The sequence below is a fragment of the Paramisgurnus dabryanus genome, chromosome 8 (genome assembly GCF_030506205.2).
Source record: "Paramisgurnus dabryanus chromosome 8, PD_genome_1.1, whole genome shotgun sequence".
NCBI classification, from domain to species: Eukaryota; Metazoa; Chordata; class Actinopteri; order Cypriniformes; family Cobitidae; genus Paramisgurnus; species Paramisgurnus dabryanus.
Window position 1 is genome coordinate 3,020,404 of NC_133344.1, and position 23,590 is coordinate 3,043,993.

At 39.4% G+C, this 23,590-nt stretch overlaps 1 protein-coding gene across 1 annotated transcript; it reads right to left on the reverse strand.

Moving 5' to 3' along the window:
• Window positions 1–1,810: 1,810 nt before the first annotated feature.
• LOC135770659 (uncharacterized) lies at window positions 1,811–18,937 on the reverse strand. The gene is made up of 3 exons (XM_065280345.2): window positions 17,759–18,937; window positions 9,075–9,414; window positions 1,811–3,109 (listed from the first exon to the last, which is right to left on the reverse strand). The coding sequence occupies exons 1-3, from the start codon at window positions 18,935–18,937 to the stop codon at window positions 2,280–2,282; spliced, it is 2,349 nt and encodes a 782-aa protein (XP_065136417.2). The 3' UTR covers window positions 1,811–2,279.
• Window positions 18,938–23,590: the final 4,653 nt, after the last annotated feature.

The following is a 23,590-nucleotide window of genomic DNA, read 5'->3' on the forward strand; positions in this document are numbered from 1 at the left end:
GACCTTAGGCTTACCATTCACATTTGACTCAGACCCTTGGCCCATGCATAAACAATATGCCATCAACTCAAAACAATGAAACAAAAGGTACCAGGGCCACAGATACCTGGCTATTTTCTTTCATATTAAGATGAGACAGGAACTCAGGAAGTTTTATTTAGTCAGCAGTTATATACAAACAATAAAGAAAGCTTCAAAGCTTAAGGTTGTTGCGGTAGCGGACCAGCTCACCAATTGGGCTAGCTTTCTGCCTCCAGGATGCACGTGCACCCTGTTATGTTTGTAAACAGGAAACCCGTTTATAGATACAAGTACAATTACTTTCCTTTTCACTACCACATTAAATTCAACTGTGATTGTCATTAAAATACTGTGATGATGAACATGGGAGTTTATCATCCCAGGAAACACTAGTAAACGGTATTGGATGATATTTTGCCTTATCGTTTATTTTGTGTATTAAACTTGACTGTGATTAAGAGTAGGCATAACATGCCTGTCTGGAATTTACCTTCAATTTCTAGGTTGTACCATTAAGATGTATAGAGTTTGACATAAGCTTGGCACCTAACCTGGTTAAAAAATTCAAATTTTACGGCATTGACGTTACGTCTAGTGATGGGTTGTTCGCAAACGAACCGGCTCTAAAAGCCGATTCTTTGTAGCGAACAAGAAGGGCCAACTCCCCTTCAGCGAGAGAGGCCCTGTCCCAAATGGCACACTCCGGACTTGTGGTCCTCCTCCTCAGAGTCCACACTTTTATGACATCTTATGGCACTTTTCCATTGCATAGTACCCCACGGTTTGGTTTGGTTTAGTTTGGGTCAGCTTACTTTTGGGAGCTTTTCCATTGGGTGCAGTACGTAGTACCCGATACTTTTTTCGTACCACATCGGTTGGGGTTCAAAGCAACCCGAGCTGATACCAAACGTGACGCGAAAACACTGTAGGTCACTGATTGGTCTGAGAGAAGCGTCATCTCTATAATGTAAATATTAGCTTTAGCTTACTGCTAGCTTGCGCGGTCTCAAGCAAACATGTTGTTATCTGTGTTCTGCTATAAGTTTCCAAACACCCTTTTAGCTGATGAGCTCTTTCTTTCTCAAAACTTGGGTCAACTCGACCAATTATCTTCTGGAGCTTCAAGATAAAAGTTTTCCAAAATATCAAATTACACATTTATTTTGCTCATTAATCGCAGATTTAAACACATATATAAGATTGAATTAACAATAAAACTATGAAATAGGGCTCTTACACATGGTGAGGTAAAAAACTTTTAGTCTCTGTGTCTCTTGGTTTACTAAACTAACATTTACAGTAGTGTACAGAATCTAACGTTCAGTGTACTTTCATGGGTAACGTTATTTCAACTGTTTATTTCACTCATAAAACAACAGTCAAAAAACAACACTTTCATAGTAGGAATAAAGAATACTATGGAAGCGAATGGGACTCACAAGTGGCTTGATTTCAAACTTTCCTCAAAATATCTTCCTTCTGTTTATCAGAACAAAGAAATGTATACATGTTTGTAACAACATGAGAGTGAGTAAATGATGACAGAAATTTCTTTTTTGTGTGAACTATCCCTTTAAGGACATCATAACCTAAAATAAAACTCTAGAAAGTTTGAAATATAAGAGCTTAAAGTCATTTTTCGTCCTCCATAATACAGAACTACTATTACATCAATCTGAAAAACCTGAACAGCACTGTTTCATTTCATTTTTATGTTTGTTCTGTTGTATTAATCTGTAATATTGCTCATAATTTAATTATTTGTTCATATTTTTCCATTTATTTTGCAAATTGTTGGTTTATTATTTAATTTATTGTTTTTTTTAACAAAATTTAAAACTTTATACAAGTTTGTGATGTCATAACCTTATTAAGGTCGTGGATGCTTTATAAAGTTTGACTGTTGATTAACTTTTCCCACAAACATTACGGTACATTCACACGGTGCGTAAGCGTTAATGCTTCCCATTCATTAATGGGTGATGTCATGCGTTGCTGAACTGACTTGTGGAACCGTCGGCGCCGCTCCAGTGCTGTTGCTCACGGCAGAAGTTGAACAATTCTCAATATTTCAAGCAGCAACGCATGCGTCAGCCAATCAGATCGCCTTATGCAAATAACCTAGGCAGAGCCAGCCAATTACATTTATGGAAGACCGGAGCACGTGTTGCGGCCACTGTGATTGGCCGTTGGCCACGCTACAGACGTTGCCGTCAAGCGGTAACGATTTCGCCCAGTGTGAATGTACCGCTACAGTGTTAAGGTTTCTTTCCAGTGTGAACTCTCTGATGGCCTTTCAAGTGACCTGACTGAGTAAACGTCTTGTCACACTGAGAGCATTTGAAAGGTTTTTCACCTGTATGAAGTCTCTTGTGATTTCGTAATGAAGCCCATTGACTATAACTCTTCCCACAGACTATACAGTGATGAGGTTTCTCTCCAGTATGAACTCTCTGATGGACTATTAATTGAGATGAAATAGTGAAGTTCTTTCCACATTGAGCGCAAACGAAAGGTTTCTCTCCTGTATGAACTCTCTGATGGTATTTTAAGGAACTTGACTGAGCAAACGTCTTGTCACACTGAGAGCATTTGAAAGGTTTTTCACCTGTATGAATTCTCTTGTGATTTCGTAATGAACCCCATTGACTAAAACTCTTCCCACAGACACTACAGTGATAAGGTTTCTCTCCAGAATGAAGTCTCTGATGGACTTTAAGATTTTGTTTGGTTTTGAAGTAATTTCCACATTCAGTGCAGTTGAAAGTCTTTTCATCACTGTGTGTCCTCATGTGAAGATTTAGATTAAAGGAAGAGACACAAATCTTCCCACACTGCTCACAGTGAAACTGCTTCTTCTGCTCTCTGTGGTCTTCTGAATGAAGTTTCTTCTCTTGTAAGGTAGTAAAGCTGATCTCAGATCTGGTGAAGAGTTTCTGTTCTGTGTGTTTTCTTTCATGTCTCTCTAAATGTCTCTGTGAGCTGAATGTCTTTCCACAGGTGATGCAGGAAAGAGTTTGTGCTGTCAGTCGCTCTTTTGATGTTGAGGACGTTATTTCTATATCCAAACATGAATCACTCTTCACATCTGAAAGAAACATGAAACAATTAAATTGTCTTTTCACTCTTATTTACACAGAGGATGAAGAATTGAGATTCTGTATCTTTTTCTAGATATAGACAGAAGACAGGTGTCAATCCTGTTATTACAGCTGGGTCATTCTTAGTGATATGATATTTGAAGTGAGGGTTCTAGTGTTGTGCCGATAGACGATAGTATCGTGTATCGACGATCGTCCGACATATCGCCAATGGCAGGCGTTCATGGCGATAGTCATGACGATAGGTTGCGAATGGTTGTTATTATCATCATCATCATAGTTTTGCATGCTTTTCCTCGCATGAGGGTTTGTGCTTCACTTTACGCGGAGAGCTTGTAGAGAGAGAGTTCCTTCTTGCACGCAGATGCACTTAATACGCGCGTCTCGGACTCGTTCTAGCACCAAAATCACGCGCGTGGATGAGAAGCTACGCTTCCCTCTGTCTCACATGCACGCGCTCTCGCATCTGTCCGAAGTCTAAACATAAACTGAAGTAGTAATCCTTATGTATTTGTGCGGTTTAATGCGTTTCATGCGAGCTGAGGCAAACTATTCCTTTTGTTTAAAATATAACCCGCTGCATATTGGCGCCACTCTCGCGTACGTGCAGAGAGCTGCGCTCTGTCTGAACTTGAAGTCAGATAGTAATCCTGTTTATGATATGCTTTTCAAGGAGTTTTAGCAATACATCCCTCGTGTTTAAAATATGATTGTGTTCCGCTGGACCAGTGTGTTTAAAAAGGCACCTCTGAGAGCACCACTGCTTGACACGTGTAACCTTCTGCAACAGCACTAAACAAATGCATTTAATAATTTTTATGTGCGCTGCGTGTGTCTGCGCAGGTGCATGTTTTTACAGTCATTAAGTAATCGTGTTAAAAATCAGGATTATGATTTTTCCCATAATTGAGCAGCCCTATCTCTGACATTTCCTTGCACTAGAGAGGTTGTTAGCGCGCAGAGGGTTAAAACCAGCGCGTGTCCTGTTCTCGCTCTCTGGCACGCAAAGAGCGTCTGGGCTTTAATGACGCACTCAGATTAATGGCATTAGTTTTAAGAAAGATGCATTCATGACGGTGTTGCTCTTGTTCTTTTTTCCACCAATCAAGTCTTGTCATAAATGAACAAATAAATAAATGAGTAAACTACTGCCCCGCCCCCCGATACTATCGTGTATCGCCGATCTCACAGGCTGACGATAGGACGATCTCATAATGGGGCATATCGCCCAACACCAGAGGGTTCAGAGCGCATGTCGAGAATAAATGGGGGTGCCAAATAAAGCCTTGATTAAGGGCTTGTGTTGTTTATGTAGAAATCCCGAAACCAATGACAAACGAGGCCTCAGTTCGGTCTACCGCCTGATGATGTGCGCATCGATACAGCAACTTTTGTATCGGTTCGGATGCACTTTTGAAAGTAGCATGACCAGGGGCAGAGTGGGACCAAAAAAATCTACCGGGAAATTTCGTAGACCACCAGCCCTCCGTGGTAAAAAAAAAGAAAGAAAATGGTTCCCAGTAAATAAGCAAATGCTGAAATCTAAAATTACAATAAAATGACTACACAACAACAAGAAATATAAAGTGTAATAATTATTATTTAAAAGATCTTGAAATCATCAACAGTTTCCTAGTTTCAGGTAAGCTACAACTTAATTTGGTTGCAAAGCAGTTGCTTATCAAGTTATTAAGCCTATTTGTAGAGAGATGTTTAATGTGACAAAATGTCAGTCATAGTGTGATAACGAAAATATAACTAGGCCTAGTCTACATGTTTTGAGCAGGTGTTGTCAGTGAACAGTCTGTAAAACTGTTGGCTAAGTTACAGACACTCATGAAAAACTGATGCTGCTGATTATGGGAAACATTCTCTAACAGCAGACAAGTTGACATTGTTTGTGTCAAGCAAGTTGCGCATTTGTTGTAACATTAAAACAGGAGATCAGGCTTAGGGCGCACTCACATTATCCAAACCAAACCAAACCAAGCCCCAGCGCGATTGTCACCCCTCCCTACTCCCACAGATGCACGCACTCACACTGTACTTGTATCGATCCGAGTCCGGGCGTGCTTTCGTCATTAAGATACGATTGTTTTGAAAAAAGCAGGAAGTAAAGCTTTCTCTTAACACTGGAACCCACCGTAATGATAAGTCTGTGTTTTTTATTCAAAGTCGTTAGGTGCGCGATTACAGACAGCCCTCTCACATGTCATCATATTGCTTAGTTGATCTGTCACGTGTGCAGCTCGGACATTCACGTCACCCCGCTGCGCGCATCAAAAGGTTTTTACAGAGGCAGATGAAGGTGAGTGGTCGCGCAACTGAAAGTATTGTTTATACTCGACGCGTCCGCACGGGCGCGTTGGTGCGCGCGGCAAAAAAGACGTCAACGCGGAGTGGGCGGTGGCGGGCGTTGGGTGCGCGAGACCCCATTTCGCGTGGCGCTGTGCACGGCATTTTTTGTAACTTTCCGCGCGGCTCCGCATCCAAAAATGACCGAACTCGCGGCGATTCTGTCCGAGCAGGCAAGCCTGTGACGTATCTCTTTGATCAATCCAAGCAAAACAATGTATATATTTATCTGACACTTTGCAGTTTTAAATACGAATTCTTTTACATGATTCAGAATGTTTGGCTTATATTTGTATTGAAAGAACTACTGGACGAGGAATAAAATACAAACCTTAAGATGTCTGTACTGTTTGCTTAGTAAAAACGTTAATGAAATGATAATGTTTAATAAAGACATATTTAAAATATTGTTGTTTTATTCATGTTCTCATATTTATATATATCAAACTCTAATGTTAAAAGCACCAGGGTTGTTCCAGCGGACGACTTCTTCTATCCTCTTCTTTGTGTTTGTTTTTGACTTTATTGCTCGCGTCGCCCCCTGGTGGTTCAAAAAATAGTGCAACAGCGAGCGCGTCAACTATAAACGCCTCGTCCGTTTGATGAGACGCGCGCGCGATCCGCGGAGGCTTGCGTTGCGGACCAAAGCTCGACCATAAACAAGGCTGAAGTCTTCACCTTTTGAATCGCGCTCAGGCGCGATTGCGCTCACACCACAGCCTTCCGCCCCTGAGCCCAAGTGAACCGCGCTCCGGCCCATCTCTGCAACGCGGCCGCGGCGCGATTAACCAATCCGCCCAGGCACAGAACAGACCGACTAGTCAACTAGTGTGATCGCTCTGTTCCGCGCCCGGGCTGATTGGTTAATCGCGCCGCGGCCAGGTTGCAGAGGTGGGCCGGAGCAGTTCACTTGGGCTCAGGGGCGGAAGGCTGTGGTGTGAGCGCAATCGCGCCTGAGCGCGATTCAAAAGGTGAAGACGTCTATACATTTACATTGTAGCTTTACTGCTGTTTCTCTTCTCATAATTGTTGTGTTTTGAGACATTGTTTTATTTTAAATGCCAGTGATAGCACAGACAATTCGGTAAAAATTCAGAAATATGAGAGAATACACTGTTGTTGTTGTTACACAGACTACAGAACACGTGCACAGGCATACAGCATCATAGGGAGGGAGAAAGCTCGCACACAGACTCACACTACTGCTAATCTTTATTCAAGTCATGTTAACTCCATAAGTCGTCTTTGTCAGTAACATCCGTGAATGTTGACGTTTACGCAAAAAAGAAAGTATACGGCGGAACGTACATTAAAAACACTGCCACCATCTCACGGTCAAGTTGAGAGAGAGACGCGTGCTGTCGAGGCGCTGCAAGCAACATGAGCGAGAGAGAGACGCGCTGAGCACTCGCAACAATGAATTGAGCCGTTTAAAATAGTAAAATAAAAATGGGAATCATGAAAAATCTATTCGTGGCGGCCAGTGTTGATTCCGTGGCGGAACACTGATCGCCTTTAACATCCAAAGACAGTCATTGTACTTCTCAAAATAGTTAATAAACAGTAAGACTATCTTTTAACACAGCAATCTATTAACATTACACATACTGAAAACTATATTCTCTGAAGACAAAGCACTGCTACATGGGCAGAGTGATTTGCTCGCAGCACCGAGAAGCCCCCCGGTGAGGAGCAGAGAGTTCGGTCAGAGTTGTGCAAATCACTCCGCCCAAGTAGCAGTGCTTCGCCTTCTGAGAATATAGTTTCCAGTTTGTATACTGTTAAAAGATCGCTGTGTCTCATATCACCTTGTTATTTGTACACGGTGTAATTATACAAATCACAACACATAAATAGGAAAATGTTTGCGTTATTTTGTCACTTATTGGGAGCAGTATGCCAGCTGGAGCCATTCACTTCCAGTCTTTGTGCTAAGCTAAGCTAGCGGGGGCTGCGTCAGACAGAGTTATAGCACGCACAGAGATGAGAAAGGTATGTATAGACTTATCTAACTCTGGGGGATTTAGTGAATAAGCTAAATTCCCAAAATCTGGGCGTGTTCCTTTAAGTCACTCATGATGAATTCGATAAGCAGTCTTTTCTGTCAGTAACATCTGTGACTGTTGATTTTTAAGAGAAAAAAAAAGAAAGTATGCGGAGTTAAAATACTTTTCACTGTTATGTGAGAGAGACGCGCTGGCGCTGCACGTCACATGAGAGAGAGGAGGGGGTGCGCGCTGTAGACCTTTCTCACAACTTCCGTATTTATGACCGGAAATACGCAATCGTCGCGGAAATTTACTTCCTCCGCAGTCAAGGCAATGTAAAAAGCCGTATCTGTTCCATCAATTCCCTGTTGATGTTGAAGTTAGACAGAAGTGGATTCAGGCTATTCAGCGAGACTTATAATGTGTCGTTTTAGTTAACAGTTCAGTAACAGTTAGACTCGCTCTCTACTTACCTAGAAATTTATGGACAAATTCTTCATGGAAAAAGTTTTCCTCCATTCATCATGTCACATCAGCAAATGTAATATTTGGCAAATCCGTTAACGAAGTTGTGTAGACTTTTTGATCCATTTTAAACTTGCCCGGGTTTATGTTTTTCTAGTGTGTTGACGATTGACAGGAACTCTGCTTACACGACGATTACGTATTTCCGGTTACTGTGAGAAAGGTCTGTTGAGGCTAGTGATGGGAGAAACGAAGCTTTCGAAGCTTTGAATCAATTGAACCAATTGCTTCGTAAATTGATTCAGTTTTTCGAAGCATTCGAAACACCCGTACACGCTGGCGACACCTGCTGGTCAAAACCGTGTAAAAGCAGCAAGATCTATCCAAACATTTTACACTTTTTACAACAGCACGATTGTTCTAAAAAATATGTTTCTATAAGAAAAATTAATTATTTTATTTAATTAAGACATGATTAAAAGTGTATGCTGTGTTTTAGTTTTATTTATGGCAAACAAATCATTAAAACGAACTCCCTTTTTAATTATGTAGATTTTTGTAATTAAATCTGTCTATAAACAAAAAGTAGAGAAAATGGTAGTGTTATTAGTCAGAAGGATGAATGTTTTTATAAACTTTTACAATAAAACTGACCCAAGTTTATCTACACTGGTAATTTGTGATCAACTCCCCCTAGTGGTGTATCGTCAGATTTTCGAAACGTTTAGAAACAGTTATGACGACATGAAGTCTCGTTTGCTAAAATCACGTGACTTTGGCCAGTTTGAAACAAGCTCCGAACCAATGACTCGAAACAAAAGATTCGTAAATATTTCGAAGCCTCATGAAGCGTGCTTCGAAATCGCCCATCACTAGATGAGGTGCTGCAAGCAACGAGAGAGAGAGAGGGAGGCGCGCTGAGCGATCCCTACAATGAATTAAGATTTTTTAAATAGTAAAATTAAAATGTAAATGGGAATCATCAAAAATCTATTTGTGGCGGCCCGCCACAGATAAACCAATGAATTGGAAACACTTATATTTCTTGTTCTTTTGATTAGTGAGTTTGAGACTGAAAACCCAAAATAGGTGCTCACATGACAGTTAAAAATGTTAAAAAAACACAATAATTAAGGAGACATACCTGATGGACTAAAATCATCATCATCAATGCGATCTGTGGTTTCAGTTTTGATTTCCGTGGGTTCAGTTTTGATTTCCGTGGGGTCAGTTTTGATTTCCGTGGGTTCAGTTTTGATTTCCGTGGGTTCAGTTTTGATTTCCGTGGGTTCAGTTTTAATCTTCATCACCAGGTTCGTGAATTCGATGAGTTTAACTGAACAAATCTTCAGTTTGGTCTGCAGGATCTGCTGCTGTTCTCCAGCGTTACAGACAGAATCCAGAGACTCTGTGGAGGTTTGATCCTCCTGTAAGCTCTGTTTACTGTCACACACTGTAGTGTCCTGAGTGTCTGTGAGCTTTGACTAAGTATAACAGTCCAAAATACGGTACACAGAAACAAGACTCTATTAAAACTCGACGAAACACGCAAGAGAGAAAAACACTGAGGATACACAAACACATCACACGCGCGCTCTTTCTTTCTTTCTTTCTTTAGTGAGTTTATCTGCGGACTAAAGAGCTGCAGCGCCTCCTGCTGTACTGGAGACAGAAAACGCTCACTGCTTTAGCTCTTCTTCGTCTTCTGATGTTTAAATGGCGGGTGGCAAACCAACTGAAGGCACCTACTGGATTGGAGTATGGAGCACAACTTGGTCGTATACTGTTTGTGCTGAACAGTTAACCACTTCAACTATAAATGATACAAAAGAGACTTTTGTCAATCTGCATTGGATCTTTCTCAGTCTCTACAATGCTTATGTTCATTTTCTGAGGTGCCTCACTGCTTTACAAGTGAGTATGAGGAGGCTGCAGATCTGGAGGCAGATTTACGGCTCGGTTGTTTCTTGTGTGTCAGTAGGGTGTACAGTGAGTGAGAGTGTACACGATATAAAATAAACAGTGTAATGATTTGCACCAAATATTAAAATATATGTAGATAGTCACTGTTGATTCAAACACTGCCTACATGAGACGATTGAACTGCAATGGAATTTTGTGAATTGAACAACTAATAACACACATTACGGTAGCTCCCTTATAAAAATAACCACAGTTTTATTGTGGTAAAAGTGTAACCATGTTTTTTGTGTAGTGAAAACCATGGTTTTACTACACTAGCCAAGGTTTAACTTTCAAAATGTTTTACTACAGTAACCATGTTTTTTTTTTTTTTTGTAGTAAAACCATGGTTAATTTTTGTAAGGGCTGAGCTATATTCATTAAAGGTTTTCATAATAATATTTAAAATTACTGTCACCTCTGTGTATCTCTGTATAGAGAGCGAGAGAGAGAGAGAGCGAGAGATATGGAGCTAGAAGAGTCTCAATAAAGATAAATGCACACACTACATTCACATATGCACACACAGGATTCATAAATACACACGCAGGATACACAAATGCACACAAAATTCACAAATGCACACACAAAATTTAAGAAGCACAGAAGATTCAGAAATGCACACAAAATTCAGAAATGCACACAAAATTCATAAATACACAACCAATTCAGAAATGCAAACAACATTTACAAATGCACTCAAGATTCACAAATGCACAGGACAAGATTCAGAAATGTATTTCTGATACACACACAAATATATCTTGATTTACAAACTGTTTTTGGTCTGTGAACTTTACTGCATTTTCATTTGCATTTCAAATGCCTTTTTTTAAACAGGGAATGATCTGCAACCAATTAGATATCTCCCTTGTTTTAGCCAATCACAAGAACGCACCCCACGTGGGGGATTCCTTACTTATAAGCCAATCACATGACCTTTAAGCTGGTTTGCCAACCGCCAATAAAACCGAAGAAGAAGAAGTTTACACAGCGTAATATGCACGTGGTGCGGGCGCGAGCTAACGTTAGCGCGGTGGAGTTCTGTCTGTCAGTTGGTTGGTTGAGACCTCAACATGGCTTCTGGCAACCACAGGGGAGCGGTATGTAGAACTTAAAGTGTTTAGCTAGTTATCTCCTTGTTATGATCGCCAAAAGCCTCAATTACAACTATCCATTTGTGCTTATTTTTGTGCGTTTCGGACGTATGTTTGGACACCAAATACAGATAATCGTGATTACAATATCAATGTGAATAATCTGCAATTATTCTCAACCAACCAACTGACAGGCAGAACTTCACCGCGCTAACGTTAGCTCGCGCCCGCACCACGTGCATATCACGCTGTGTAAACTACTTCTTTATCGGTTTTATTGGCGGTTGGCAAACCAGCTTAAAGGTCATGTGATTGGCTTATAAGTAAACAATCCCCCACGTGGGGTGCGTTCTTGTGATTGGCTAAAACAAGTGAGATATCTAATTGGTTGCAGATCATTCCCTGTTTTAAAAAAGGCATTTGTGTGTCAAGCCAAGTCAGGGGAGTCTCAAAATTCACACACAAATGCAGTAAAGTTCACAGACCAAAAACAGTTTGTAAATCAAGATATATTTGTGTGTGCATCAGAAATACATTTCTGAATCTTGTCCTGTGCATTTGTGAATCTTGAGTGCATTTGTAAATGTTGTTTGCATTTCTGAATTGGTTGTGTATTTATAAATTTTGTGTGCATTTCTGAATTTTGTGTGCATTTCTGAATCTTCTGTGCTTCTTAAATTTTGTGTGTGCATTTGTGAATTTTGTGTGCATTTGTGTATCCTGCGTGTGTATTTATGAATCCTGTGTGTGCATATGTGAATGTAGTGTGTACATTTATCTTTATTGAGACTCTTCTAGCTCCATAGAGAGAGAGAGCGAGCGAGAGAGAGAGCGAGAGAGAGAGCGAGAGAGAGAAATTCTAAATATGAAAACCTATGAATATAATTCAAGTGTTACTACATCCTTCTAAATGAATTAATAGTGGGTTACTATGATCTTCACTTTAGTATATTGATCCAAATTATGGTTGTAGTAACTAGTGAGTTACCATGATTATCACTTTAGAATACTACAGTGATTTAATTATAAATTAATATAAAAAACGTGTTTGGCAGACTTTATAATTCACTGTTTAATATTCCTGTAATAACCACCTTAGAGGGCAAATAACCCAATTAATGCCCAGGGACCAGGAGCACAGTAAAACGCCAGAGTCACAATGTCTATTTCTCAAGTGCATCAGTGTATTTCAAATATGAATCATTGAGCATAATAAAGCATTACAATAAATGAACAAAACAACATGCAGGCCTGTGTAACAACAATAAAAATGATTTAACAATAACAAAGTTAGATTTCAAAATACAATAAACTGTAGATCTGACAATGAATAATGGAAAGCAAGATCAGTGATTAATAGCAAATTCTGAGTAGTTTTACGGAATGTCTACTTGATTTAATGTGTACTTAAATGTAAAAAAACCTGTAGGCCCTACTATTTCAGATTAATCATACCGTACTTGTTAATTTGCAAAATTACAAATATATACTAATATTTTTGTTAAACATTTTTTTTGATAAAAATAATTTATTATATGCCACAAAGTAAACCATCAGACTGAACAAATTCAGTCACTTTGTGCATTTAAATATAAATACATCAATGTGGTACATTTTGAAAGTAAAAAATAAGTCACTAGATTTATGAGGAATTTTATGTTCTTGTAAACAATGTTGTGCTCTATTAGTTAACTCCGTGGTTGCATACAGTGAGAAAAATAAGTATTTGAACACCCTACTATTTAGCAAGTTCTCCCACTTAGAAATCATGGAGGGGTCTGAAATTGTCATCGTAGGTTCATGTCCACTGTGAGAGACATAATAAAAAAAAATCCAGAAATCACAATATATGATTTTTTTAAACTATTTATTTGTATGATACGGCTGCACACCTGTCTATCAGCTAGAATTCTGACCCTCAAAGACCTGTTAGTCTGCCTTTAAAATGTCCACCTCCACTCCATTTATTATCCTAAATTAGATGCATCTGTTTGAAGTCGTTAGCTGCATAAAGACAACTGTCCACCCCATACAATCAGTAAGATTACAACTACTAACATGGCCAAGACCAAAGAGCTGTCCAAAGACACTAGAGACAAAATTGTACACCTCAACAAGGCTGGAAAGGGCTACGAGAAAATTGCTTAGCAGCTTGGTGAAAAAAGGTCTACTGTTGGAGCAATCATTAAAAATGGAAGAAGCTAAACATGACTGTCAATCTCCCTCGGACTGGGGCTCCATGCAAGATCTCACCTCGTGGGGTCTCAATGATCCTAAGAAAGGTGAGAAATCAGCCCAGAACTACAAGGGAGGAGCTGTTCAATGACCTGAAAAGAGCTGGGACCACAGTTTCCAAGGTAACTGTTGGTAACACACCAAGACGTCATGGTTTGAAATCATGCATTCCCCTGCTTAAACCAGCACATGCCCAGGCCCATCTTAAGTTTGCCATTGACCATTTGGATGATCCAGAGGAGTCATGGGAGAAAGTCATGTGGTGAGACCAAAATAGAACTTTTTGGTCATAATTCCACTAAACGTGTTTGGAGGAAGAAGAATGATGAGTACCATCCCAATAACACCATCCCTACTGTGAAGCATGAGGGTAGCATTATGCTTTGGGGGTGTTTTTCTGCACATGGGACAGGGTGACTGCGCTGTATTAAGGAGAGGATGACCATGTATTGCTCAAGATTTTGGGGAACAATCTCCTTCCCTCATTTAGAGCATTAAAGATGGGTCGAGGTCAGGTCGTCCAACATGACAATGATCTAAACCACACTGGCGTGGCCTAGCCAGTCTCCAAACCTAAACCCAATAGAGAATCTTTGGAGGGAGCTCAAACTCTGTTTTTCTCAGTGACAGGCCAGAAACCTGACTGATCTAGAGAAGATCTGTGTGGAGGAGTGGGCCAAAATCCATCCTGCAGTGTGTGCAAACCTGGTAAAAAACTACAGGAAACGTTTGACCTCTGTAATTGCAAACAAAGGATGCTGTACCAAATATTACCATTGACTTTCTCAGGTGTTAAAATACTTATTTATTTGTATGATACAGCTGCAAATTGTTAAAAAAATCATACATTGTGATTTCTGGATTTTTTTTAGATTATGTCGCTCACAGTGGACATGCATCCATGATGACAATTTCAGACCCCTCCATGATTTATAAGGACTTGCAAAATAGCAGGGTGTTCAAATACTTATTTTCCTCACTGTATATGAATAGTGATAATATGACACACAAAAATGATAGTATAAATAGTGGGAACATTTAATAGAGATTTATTATTGATTACTAAACTCCACAGCAACCTTTTCTCCCTGAATTTGAAGTGGATACTGTAACATGCATAGTTGGTTTGCATCGGTCACATTCAGAGCACCGTGCTTTACAGACGCAGGCAAACCAAATGTGTTCGTCTTGATACAGTTGATGACAAAGTTCTGCGAGAACTATAGTCAGGAGCTTTATTTATAGGACCTAAATTTATCTTTTTAAAAATTTAAAAATCTTCCTTATGAAAAATAAACATGGAGGTGATTGATTTACTACAAGTACATGGCTATATACAAATACAGTAGCACAGCAGTTTCTTTTCTATCATTGCTTTACTTACGTTTTAAGATTATGAATTCTACGGTTTCCTTTTCTCCGCTAAGATAAAATATTTTTTTTTTTAAGAAATTACATAAATTATTCTCTCTTGAATATGCAAATGAAAAGTGCAGTTTAAGTTTAAAGCTTTTATTTTCATCTATATAGATGCATGTACAATGACTTCCTATTTTATTACCACATTAAATTAAACTGTGATAGTCATAATAATAAAGTAAAAAGAAACCTGTTATACTATATCTGGTGTCTGTGCAGTGAAGTGTGACAAGCTTGTCCTAGGGCTGTCACAACGATTAATCGTCTCATCGCAATTGTTTGGCCTTATCGCGATGATTTTAGATCACCGCAGTGATTGCATATCTGTCTCACAAGGGGAAGCTGCAGCGCCTGTATAAATGAGACGGTATCAGATGCCGCTCCTTAACTGACAGTGTAACGCGATACATTGCAAAGCCACTTAATACAGTGGAAAAAAACAGCTTTAAAAAAATGCTGCAAAACTGATAAGCAGTATGAACTGCAAAATAAAACAAAACAGCAAATCCAAATTTAGGGAAGTGATGGATCATATTCTTAAGGATCTGTAAGGAATTGATATTTTGCAGACACTACAGACATGTAGTCCAGTATTAATATATCACCTAAGTAGTATTGGCTACTATTTAAGGCCTGTTCGGGTATAGTCAGTTTATTTTGATTGCATTTTATATGAACTTTATTGTGCATTTCTTATTAAGAATTTTCAGTTTTTGAAAGATATATTCATTCAATAATTACTTTTAAATGTGTGTTATGTGTATTAATATTTAGTGCCAGGTAAACCTTGCAAAATATTTAATTTAAATAATGTGAAAATTATTTCATGAACTAACAAAAAATTATGAGAATCAAATGTCAAAGCAATGAAACAGGCAATTAATCATCATAATCCTCAAAGTCCTAAAACAAGCAAAGTTAATGAACAATTAAATTACATTTTGGTCCCATTACATAAACACTTGAAACCAATTCGTAAAATCACATCCCACCACACAATATAAAATAAACAAGTTTGACACATAACAAAAGACTTTATAAAAGAGATTATATAAAAATTGATTAATGTGTAAATAAAATATGAAAAACAACATTAATTAACACTTGTATATAGTTATGAACAGTGTTTGCTCCTGGAAACATACACACACACACACTCTTTAACAGCTTGGCATCTTACCTCATTTAAAGGTTCTCCAAGCGAATTGACGCGTTTTAGACCATAAAACATTTTTTGTTACATACCGGAAACATCTCCTCACTATCTGCTTGCTGCCTGTCTGCTGATCAAACTGTAAAAAAACGCGATCTCTGTAGACAGCCCAGGCTCCACAAACGGCAATATCAACATAGTGGCCAAACCTAGCATCACAAAACAAAACAAAGTATTCCAGCCAATAAACGACAAAAAGGATTTGGGGGTGGGGGTTGGGCGCGTTCATGAAAGCACGGAAGGGAGGGGGAGGAGTTAGCTACGCTCCGTCTGTTTGAAAACAGTTCAAACGTCAACAATAACTAACGTCTCGCAGATTCGCTTAGAGAGCCTTTAAAAAAACATTAAATCGTTCATTTTAAGGCGTTTATGTTATGTTAAGTTGCCACGTGGGTCGCACACGCTGCTAGGTGTTAAAAGTTCAAGACGTTCGGTCAGATGTTTGAGTAGCCATTCGTCAGTCGGTCGGACGTTTATTATTTGCACGATTTATCCGCCATACACAGATAACCCACTATAGATAATAGTAAAGCACCTTCCCAAAACTGCCACTTCTGAAAGCAGGTGATGGTGATTTCCTACTAATCAAGGAGGCGGCTTTACTGACGAGATGCGCGAGACAATCGCATGCGATTTATCGTGCAGCTCTCATTTTAAGTTACATTATGAACTAAGAAAACTGAAATTATATATTGTAAAAGGTTATGTGATGCTAAGGTGTTGTTTTGTAACACTAAAGTCTTTGGTAGCCACATGTTTTGATAAAATATTTGTTGGAAACCAGACATTGTTTGTTTTCTTAAGTTATAGACACCGGCTGCTGTTGTTTTAATTGAGTTAAACATGGTAAGATTAAAATCTTTTAGTCTCTGTGTCTCTTGGTTTACTAACCTAACATTTAGTGTACAGAAACTAACATTTAGTGTACTTCTATGAGTAACATTATGTCAACTGTGTATTTCACTCATAAAAGTATGAAAAAAAAGAATACTATGGAAGTGAATGGGGCTCACAAGTGGCTTGATTTAAAACTTTTCTTAAAATATCTTCCTTCATGTTCATCAGAACAAAGACATTTATACAGGTTTGTAACAACATGAGAGTGAGTAAATGATGACAGAAATTTCATTTTTGCGTTAACTATCCCTTTTATGCTGCATTCACACCAGCCGCTGTTGAGGTGATTTCACACTAGTGATTTCAATGTTAAGTCAATGTAAAGACACGTTTCTGGAGGTCTTGCGGCCCAAATGACGCGTGTAGTGCGGCGCGGTAGATGCAATTCCGCCTCGTTCGCGCGAATGGCGATAGTTGAAAATTTGAACTTTGGCAGATAAATGTGCTACGTTAACAATCAGGGGCTTGCTCTAGTAGTGACGTGATTACAGAAAGCGAGCTGAGTCGCAGAAGCCCCTCCCATGACGTGAATTTTCGCGTGAATGTCTCGTTAACTAGAATTTCACGCGTGAATGAAGCAAGTAAACTCAGAATGTTCAAGGGGGAAACTAGACGGTAGATGCGAATTTGACGCCTCAAACGCGGCTGTTGTGAACCCACGGTAAGGACATCATAACCTAAAATAAAGAAATCTAGAAAGCTTTGAAATATTAGACCTTTATGTCATTTTTCATCCTCCATAATACAGTACTGTTAGATCAATCTGAGATCAATCTGAAAAACATGAACAGCACTGTTTATTTTTTTTGTATGTTTGTTCTGTTGTATTTATCAACAATATTGCTTATCATTTGATTATTTGTTCTTATTTTACTATCAACTTGTTTTTAACAATATTTAAAACTTTATACGTTACAAGTTTTTGGTGTCATATCCTTAGTAAGGTCACTTATGCTTACAAAGTTTGACTGTTTATTAACTCTTCCCAAAAACATTACAGTGTTAAGGTTTCTCTCCAGTGTGAACTCTCTGATGGTCTTTTAAGTAACGTGACTGAGCAAAGGTCTTGTCACACTGAGAGCATTTGTAAGGTTTTTCACCTGTATGTATTCTCATGTGATATAGTAATGTAGACCCTTGAGTAAAACTCTTCCCACAGAGACTACAGAGATGAGGTTTCTCTCCAGTATGAACTCTTTGATGGGCTTTGACTTGAGATGAATCAGAAAAACTCTTCCCACAGACACTACATTGATAAGGTTTCTCTCCAGTATGAACTCTTTGATGAACTCTTAAATGAGATGAATTGGAAAAACTCTTCCCACAGACACTACAGTGATGAGGTTTCTCTCCAGTATGAAGTCTCTGATGGTATTTGAAGTGACCTGAAGAAGCAAACGTCTTGTCACACTGAGAGCATTTGTAAGGTTTTTCATCTGTATGAATCCTCAGGTGTGTCACTAAACTACCATGTCGATTAAAACTCTTCCCACAGACATTACAGTGATGAGCTTTTTCTTTAGTGTGAATTCTTTCATGGACTATCAGCTGATATTTATGGCAGAAACGTTTCTCACAGTGTGAACACTGATGGAGTTTCTCTTTAATGTGAGTAATCTGGTGTTTTTTTAATGAACGTGAATCCCTAAAGGTTTTGTCACATTCACTGCACTGATACGGTCTCTCATTGGTGTGCAAAAGCATATGCGTCTTCAAAACACATTTATGGCTAAATCTCTTCTCACAGTGAGGACACTCGTAAGGTTTTACACCTGTGTGAACTCTCTGATGAATTTTAAGATTGTCTTTGGTTCTGAAGTATTTTCCACATTCAGTGCAGTAGAAAGGCTTTTCATCACTGTGTGTCCTCATGTGAACATTTAGATCAGAGGAAGAGACACAAATCTTCCCACACTGCTCACAGTGAAACTGCTTCTTTTTCTTCTCTCTGTGGTCTTCTGAATGACGTTTCTTCTCTTGTAAGGTAGTAAAGCTGATCTCAAATCTGGTGAAGAGTTTCTGTTCTGTGTGTTTTCTCTCATGTCTCTCTAAATGTCTCTGTGAGCTGAATGTCTTTCCACAGGTGATGCAGGAAAGAGTTTGTGCTGTCAGTCGCTCTTTTGATGTTGAGGACGTTATTTCTATATCCAAACATGAATCACTCTTCACATCTGAAAGAAACATGAAACAATTAAATTGTCTTTTCACTCTTATTAACACAAATAAGGATGACGAATTGAGATTCTGTATCTTTTTCTAGATTCACACATATAGACAGTTGAAGGTGTCAGTCTTATTGCAGCTGGGTCACTGTTAGTGATGGGATATTTGAAGCAAGGGTTCGGAGAGCGTGTCAAGAATAAATCAGATGAAGCCTTGATTCAGGGCTTGTGTTGTTAATGTAGAAATCATGTGACCAATGAATGACAAAGAAAACTTGCGCCACCTTGTGGGTGTTGTGGCTTTTTAGGTGTAATAGGTGTCAGGAGTAGTAGAAGCAGAGTGTTGGAGAGTTTATTATTAGTAGTAAATTATATTATATTATAGATTATCTTAAAGAGGGATTATAATGAACTTTCTGAAACACTTGGAAGACTGAAAGTTCAATCATTCATCAGTGGACATCTTTTGAACAAATATGTTTTCTCGACTACTAAAAAACCTGCACCATGAGAGGACTGAATTACATTGACAATTTCAATAACTTCTGGAGTCAAAGGCAACTTTTTAACTCTTTCCCCGCCATTGACGAGATATCTCGTCAATTAAGAGAAAACGCTTCCCCGCCAATGACGAGATTTTCAGTCTTTCCGCAATACCGCTATTATCCACCAGGTGGCGCCCTTCCGCAACTTTTTAAAACCGGAAGTATTGCCCTATGACAAGCTGCTGCATGTCCGTGTCTGTTTTAAAGATCGCTCTGAATGGGATCTCTATGAAAAGTCCGTCATAAAAATTGAATTATCTCTGCTTTTTGCTCAAAATATGGTGTTTTTGCAAAAACCTACCCATATTCAAAAGCTGATTGCAAAAGAACCACTAAAGGTAGGATGAAACGGTTTTTTTTTTGTTTGAAAGCAGAGGGTCTGTTCTTTCATTTGGTATATTGTATGTTTATATATTTAAAAAAGAACATTTTCTGGAAGGCATTAAACTTTGGTGAAAATCATGAAAAACGCTGGCGCTGGCTGGCAACTTTTTTTTGAAACGCTGGCGGTGAAAGAGTTAACAAAGATGTTATCCAACCAAACAAACTAGGTGCTAGGTTGCTTAAAGACAATATCTTTTTCATCCTTCATTATTTATCAGCTAAGTGTTCCAGTCCACTCCTGAATGCCTAAATGACCACAGGATTTCACACCAGCACCTGGATGGACATTCAGGTGACAAGGATAAAACTCTACAGTCACAACAACTACTGTTCACAGCTCAGGCTGAGTCCTGCCCACAGACCTCGCTACAGCTGAATTTTGAATCAACACCCAAGGACGTTTCTATGGATAACAACCAGGAAAGGCAAGAGAACACCCTTCAGCCTCCAGGAAACCAGAATCACAGTTGATGTCGTCACACTCTCTCCCCTTCTCTCCAACATCACCACTTCTGTGCTTTTCAGAGAAAATGGAGAAAATGGTATTTGCTAGAACAAAGCTCTCCCACTCTATTGCTACGAGTCCCCAAATATCAACCAAGAAACGGCAAGTGTAAGCAAGTTTAAATGACATAACATCTGGATTGTTGTAATGTAAATACGTGAACGCAGTACATGCAAGAGAATCGCTGTCATTTACAAAAGCGTGTATGTATGAATCGAGATCGTGATTCTTTTTCCGATTAATCGTGCAGCCCTAGTAACAATCATACATGTTTACAAAGCAAGCGGGAGCCCAATGCCCCTTTAGCTTTCCCTATCTCTGTCCTGATATGTGATAGAAAGACGAAGGCCCTCTCCAGCCGCAAAGCAATTCTATCTAATCAACTGCCTATTATGTGTCATTCTGTGATTGATAAAGGGCCAAAACCAGTTACTGTTAAGCTAGCACTACTGAACATCCATTCACTAAAGAACAAATCATTTTTAGTTAATGATCTCATCAGCACTAACATCATGGACTTCATGTTTCTAAATGAAACCTGGTTAGATGACAGCTGCAGTGCTACAGTCCTCAATAAATCAGCCTCACCCAACTTTACTTTTATAAGTGTCTGTAGAGCTGTTAAAAGAGGTGGAGGAATAGCTGCTTTATTCAAAGATGCCTTTCAATGCAAGCATTACTTGGTGATTACCATTCTTTTGAATATTTGTGTACTGCTCTAAAAAAGGTAGACCACGCATTCTGTTAAATGTTTTAAACACACTTGATCTGACCCAGCATGTGCAAGGTCCTACACACAATCAGGGACACACTCTTGATCTGTGTCCCAATTCGAAGGCTGCGACCTTCTAAGGACATATTCTAATACTGCGTTTACACCAACCGCGGTAGAGGCATGAAGCGCGAGTGATTTCAATGTTAAGTCAATGTGAAGACACGTTGACGCGTGTCAGGAGGTCCCCCAAGGCGCAAATTGAGCGTTGTGCGCTGTAAGCGCGAATGGTGCTTTTTGTGCATCTTGCGGTTCACGCAAATTTGCGGCTGACGCCCGAGTTGAAAAATTTTAACTTTGGCGGAATTTTCGCGCCACGTTAACCAATCAGGAGCCTGCTTGCTGCTGTGGTGGCAGCCCCGCCCGGAGTCACTCATTCAACCAACGCTTGATATTGTTCATAAGCAGTCACCCGGAGCTATATGACACAAGTTCTTATTTCTATAGAGGAGACAGGAATAAAAAGGACCTCGCTTGAAAGAGTGTCAGTGAGGACATAGGGCAACCTGGTAATTGTAATACACACTTTACTTTTGAGTCACGTGACGTTTATCGACCCGCACCGTTTATTTTCCCCCTATAGTAAGGTTACAAAATACAAACTGGTAACTCTCTCGATAAATGCACAATCAACATCAATCATTTTGCAAACAGACAACCGCATAGCATTTGCCCCTCCCACAAGAAGCGGAGTTTGCCTCTGACGCGCGTCAAATGCTTTCTTTTTCCGCGCATCTACTCCGCTCTACATGCGCGAATGCATCCAAATTGTTCAAGCGGCAAACCACGCGTGGTAGACACGATTTTGACGCCCGAAACCCGGTTGGTGTAAACTCAGCATAACGCCGGTTTCACACCGCAAGCGTGAGCAGCGCATAAGCGGCTCGTGATTTTTTCGACGCCCATGTTAACAAGTTAAAGCATGTACATTGCACACGTGAGCAGCGTGTGCTCGCGTGGCAGGAGCGTCGTTGAAGCAGCAGTGCTGTGATCGTTTCGGCGTCAGCTCGTTTTTTGCTGCGCTGCTCACGCTCAATTAAAGTGACAGTGCATTGTTTATGCTTTAAATGGTCGTGGATTGACGCGAAAAAGTGTCATTTAACCATAAAATAATAAATGTGACGCCAAGTGTGTTTCAAACAGTCATGACTTTGAGCAATTTAAAAGAAAGCAATGAAATATTTAAAAACACCAGAAGACTGCGCTGTCATTCACTGTCTGCCCAGCACTAAATGACTCCCCATCTATAATCTTCAGAGAAATAGAGACATACATCTATAAATCTATGCTTAAACTGTTGAAGGGAAACACAATCGACTGCTTTAGGCTTTAAACAGATTTAATAATGTGCCATGGGCTTTTTATGTCTATAATTGTGTATTGTGTCTATATCTGTCATTACACGGACCAGAACAGCACGAAATCAATGTGGGTTAAACAAATCACAGTTTTATAAACACAGTTATATGTTTTGCTCATTAATGCATGTAAAATATGTGAGTAATGTGAACTTGAGATTTTTATAGTGTTATTAAACTGCACAGTATGCGCTGCAAACGCAGCCGGTATGAAAGCACAATGGGCACGTGCAGCAACGTTCTCCTCAGGCGCTGCTCATGCTACGCATACGCGCTGCTCACGCTTGCAGTGTGAAACCGGCGTAAGACCGATTGCATCACAGCTGCGCGACTAAAGGCTAGTAAGGCCATATAAATTCGAAGGATGTTAAAAATGAAGCCTCAAAATGCACCATTTTTCTCTGCGCTGTTAAGGATAGAACGAATGGATCCTTCAAAGTAGGGCTGGAACAATGCGTCAACCTAATCGTTTTCATTAATTTGCTGGAAACGCACCAATGTGTTGTACTGTTTACATTTTAAAACAATGGTGACTTCAGCTCCGAGTGATTGACAATCATGTGCAGGGGTGTAACGATTTCTGTGCAAATGCGATTCAGAATCGATTTCAGACAGGCATTTTTAATGGGACACACAATTAATCGTTACAGCCCTAATCATGTGTTATACTAAGCATCCAGAATGCGATCAAAAGTGTGGGAATACTTTAACTCTTTCCCCACCAACATCAACACATGTTGTTTGGGAGGGTTACAAGAAAAATTCTCCTAGCTCATTCAAAAACAAACTAAAGCATATTCAGTTATCAGCCATGACTGGAACTTTAATTGGGAATGGCTTCTATGATCAGATGAAACAAAAAAATGAGCTTTAAGCAGCAAACACTCAAGATTTGGTGAACACAGAGAAAAAAAAGTACCCCATGTGTACTATATTTCTGCTGCAGATCCTGGACATCTTGTTAAGATAAAGAATATTTTGAATGATTGTGTTTAACGAGTGTTGCTTTTTTAAATGCACATTATAAACGACTCAGACTCATAATGATTTTAGATTGATAAGGACTTCCTGCTGACCAAATGCCATAGTACACGCACAAGTTGTGCATGAA

Bases quoted from the DNA above. Each gene is read 5' to 3' on its own strand.
- LOC135770659 (XM_065280345.2), bottom strand. From the start codon at position 18,937: ATGTTTCTTTCAGATGTGAAGAGTGATTCATGTTTGGATATAGAAATA. The intron at 9,415-17,758 runs TAACACTGTAAT...TGTTATACTTAG, and splicing joins TTCACACTGGAGAGAAACCT to TCAAAGCTCACAGACACTCA. The intron at 3,110-9,074 runs GTATGTCTCCTT...TGTTTCTTTCAG, and splicing joins TGATGATTTTAGTCCATCAG to ATGTGAAGAGTGATTCATGT.